The following is a 3,760-nucleotide window of genomic DNA, read 5'->3' as shown; positions in this document are numbered from 1 at the left end:
TCACAACAGCTTATGTCCCTACTAGGTACGCTCGAAAATACCCCAACTTTTTAAGTACGCTCTAAAATGCTCCATCCCGAAGCCTCGCTCGGAAATAATCCATCGTTTGCTCGAAAATAATCTTTTCCCTATGTGGCCGCCACCGATGGTCAAACTCGTAATGAGTTTCGCATACTTGGGAACACACAGCGGACGTGGCAATTGCAGGTATTCAGTCCATGTGTATCGTATTTAACACAACAATGAAATAGCAATTGAGCCGAAGCGTTTGCATGTGTACACGACTCGCCTTGAGCCGTTTTATGTCCACACAAACTTCAATTCGGCATGGAATATAACTCGTAATGAGTTTCGCATACTTGGGAACACACAGCGGACGTGGCAATTGCAGGTATTCAGTCCATGTGTATCGTATTTAACACAACAATGAAATAGCAATTGAGCCGAAGCGTTTGCATGTGTACACGACTCGCCTTGAGCCGTTTTATGTCCACACAAACTTCAATTCGGCATGGAATATAATGGAGGTTGGGTGAATTAAAATGGGGGTTAGGTGAAATATATCCGCTGTTGGTGGAAATAAAGCTGAAATTAAACTCAAAATGGTGTAGTGGGCTGTATCGAACGTCTAGTAATGCACGTACTGCAGCCCCTTGAAATGTTGTCAGCACGTAACAATCTGTCATAGATTGCTTCGTTTTAATGTTCAATACGTAATTACATGGGAAAACTTCCATGGAAGGTTCGTTGGACACTTGATATATGTGTAATTAACGTTGAACTTCATCGCGCTTCACAAGCAAATAGTTGAGTATCATTGGCAGTAATTCCACACATCATCCCAGTTTGATTCGTTAAAAGCCAAGGAAATCCAATCACATGATCATGCCAAACCGTAGTTGTTGGTAACTTACGGCGGCGAGCTCCGAAGTCCAGGCAAGAAAATGGTCATCCATCACATTTATACTATTCATTTCGACATTGGCATTCTATCCCCACCACGACCACGACCACCACGACTCGACCATGTCGACCGTCTCTATGGAAGTACGACCAGCATCCTCCTCCATATCACATATCTACTCCGGACAACTTTGTCATTTCCGTCGTCTAACTGTTAGTTTGAAAACTTGGACTTTCAATACGTCGAGCAATTTGCGGGCGTCAACTACACCGCAGGCCACGTGCTCAAGAACATCAACTGCAAGTTGCACGCTGGCCAACGTATTCTGTTGGTCGGGGGCAACGGCGCTGGCAAGAGCACTCTGCTCAAGATCGTTGGCGGCAAGCATTTACCGACCCACGGTACGACTTGCTTGCAAGCATATATATACTAGTATATATATATACCCACATGTGTGCATCCATAAAGCCTCATGCGTACGCGTAGGCATGTGTTGGCAATTGGGCCGCCGCGACAGCTTCCGGGACACGCGCCTGAACCTCCAGCGCACCATGGCGGCGGCAGATTGGGGTACGCGATCCATCGCGTTCGCGACTCATGCCGCCGCGTACGCCGCCGACATTGCCGTGGACGAAATGATGGTCGTGCTGCAAAAAACGTACCCGGAACGCCGCCTCGAGCTGTTGACGTGCCTCCGCATCGACACGTCATGGCGGATGCACAAGGTAAGCAGTCCCCGACCGCTCACTCCCTCGCAGATACTATGTGGGGATTGTATGAGTTTGTATTGTGCATTTCACCCCAATCTGGACTTTTGAGTCATTTCGCCAAATACTGAGCATTCGAATCCATTGGATCTCATGAAGCTTGTACAAACTAATGTACTATACAAAGATTAGTACTCAATACTCCCACTTTTGCCATTTGTTACTAAATTGTTAGCATGTCCTTCAAAGTAGATTGTCCTTACCACTCCACCCTTTTCACGATAAATACATAAACTCGACCCTTTTGTCACTATCAAAACGTAGCTGTCAACAGGACAGCGATGCCGCGTGCAGCTGTTCCTAGCGTTGTTACGTCCATCGCAGTTGATTGTGCTGGACGAAGTACTGGGTAGTCTGGACATTGTATCTCGCGTGAACGTGCTCGAGTTTCTCCGCCGCGAAAGCGAAGGGCCATTGAAAGCCACGGTATATATCCCATAAATATATATACTACGATGTATCATCCTACACCTTACAACTCTTGTACTCAACTTGTTGGCCTATATATAAAACACGATATTGATCTTTGCTCTTTTTTCTAGGTGATCCTAGCATCGCATGTATTTGACGGCATGGAGGAGTGGGCGTCGCATGTGATGTACCTCCGCGTCGGCCGCATTCACTTTTTTGACGCGATTGAAAACGTGCCGCTGGTCGGGCGCAGCTACCTGTCCTTGTATCACACAACTGACAAGTGGCTCCGTGACGAAAACGATGTCCCAGAGAACGAAGACAAGGCGTCCGGCACCCTCGAACATGCGCAGAATCGTGCCGGCGGATTTGCAAACGGCCGGTTGGGCGAATACATTAGTCTCCCGACGGTGTAATTGCGAGTATTAACTAACCATTTCAACGTAATACCAATTGCTGACAATCGCGTTGAAATGTGCAGTGATATATATACTAGTATGTAAACCTCATGGACACGCCGAGCCTACCAGGTAGCTACCTGTTGTAGTATCAAAGTAAGGGTCCATCTTCATGGTACTGTACAGTAGTCATAAGTCACAAATGTATGGGCCAATAAGGATGGTTTATAGTCGTGAAAATAATAAGTACTAACGTTACGTCAACGTCACCAGTACGCAGGCCGTGACGTTTCATGAATGAGTCACACGACATCAATTTCTGCGCAATATCACTGACGAGCATATTACTCACTACAGTAACGTTACTGTAAATTCATGAGCCAATCTTGACAATTTGTTTTTGGTGGCCATGCCAAAGCTGAGGTCTCTGGGGGCCGGATCTGAGGGCGATGCTGGCGACGACTACCTTACAGTAGACGTAGTACATGAGATTAGTAGTAGTACTCTATAATTCTTGAAACGGCAAACTTTGGTTTGCGTGCAGAGTGCTATGTGATTGTGTTGGGCGATGTCTGCAAGGACGTGGGGGTCTCCACCACGGTAATGTACCGGGCACGGCGATCGTGGCGTAGACACCTTTGGACACTTTTTCGCTAATGTTCAGCTTAACACAAATCAATACTAACGTTACTAATTTAGAGTGTAAATGTGAGGTTGTCTCGTTTCACCATGTCATTTGTAAACTGTCGTAAAGGTCGTCATGCCCCATCATTTCATGGGAGTGGCCACGTTGGCGGCGACCACGTCACTCGGCTAGGTTACCACGCGTTCTTATGTGAACATCGCTCAGGGTTGCAAGTCAAAATGTACTCGTCGAGAAAATCCATGCGGAGAATACCGAAAAGTAATCTGGTTTGCTTTGTCAATCCAGCCAATTCCACCCGCAACACCCCATGTTACTATGCGGCGATGGGGGTTGGACTGACATCATGGAGATTTATATGCCAAGTAGCAAGCTGCTCTGGAGGCTGCGGGAACAGGCGATAGTTAGTAGCAACGAGAATTCCATGAACGTTGCCAACACAACATAATGTTCCATAACGCTTCAAGTATAGCTAGAAGCATCTATCACTGGGATCGGCGCGGTTTGTCGTCTGACGTCGCCGAAGCATCTTTGTTGCTGTCCGCCGAACGCCGCACCTCGTTGTCCAGCTCGTCGACGTCGAACATTTCGACAATTCGGCGGTTTCGTACTTTCTCGCACAAACACAGTTATTTTT

At 47.0% G+C, this 3,760-nt stretch overlaps 1 protein-coding gene across 1 annotated transcript; it reads left to right on the top strand.

The window, feature by feature from the left end:
- Nucleotides 1–973: 973 nt before the first annotated feature.
- Nucleotides 974–2,552, top strand: H257_15727 (hypothetical protein). The gene is made up of 5 exons (XM_009843920.1): nt 974–1,047; nt 1,122–1,305; nt 1,391–1,629; nt 1,936–2,097; nt 2,214–2,552. The coding sequence occupies exons 1-5, from the start codon at nt 1,027–1,029 to the stop codon at nt 2,496–2,498; spliced, it is 891 nt and encodes a 296-aa protein (XP_009842222.1). The 5' UTR covers nt 974–1,026; the 3' UTR covers nt 2,499–2,552.
- Nucleotides 2,553–3,760: the final 1,208 nt, after the last annotated feature.

Source organism: Aphanomyces astaci, assembly GCF_000520075.1.
Source record: "Aphanomyces astaci strain APO3 unplaced genomic scaffold supercont1.74, whole genome shotgun sequence".
NCBI classification, from domain to species: domain Eukaryota; phylum Oomycota; class Saprolegniomycetes; order Saprolegniales; family Verrucalvaceae; genus Aphanomyces; species Aphanomyces astaci.
Note: the sequence above shows the minus strand (reverse complement) of the source record. Positions and strands in the feature narration are given on the sequence as shown.

What these genes read in the sequence shown, in the direction of transcription:
- H257_15727 (XM_009843920.1), top strand. Translation starts at nt 1,027, where the DNA reads ATGTCGACCGTCTCTATGGAA. An exon ending in TGTCGACCGTCTCTATGGAA is followed by an intron (nt 1,048 to 1,121) that starts GTACGACCAGCA and finishes TCTAACTGTTAG; the next exon opens with TTTGAAAACTTGGACTTTCA. An exon ending in AAGGGCCATTGAAAGCCACG is followed by an intron (nt 2,098 to 2,213) that starts GTATATATCCCA and finishes TCTTTTTTCTAG; the next exon opens with GTGATCCTAGCATCGCATGT.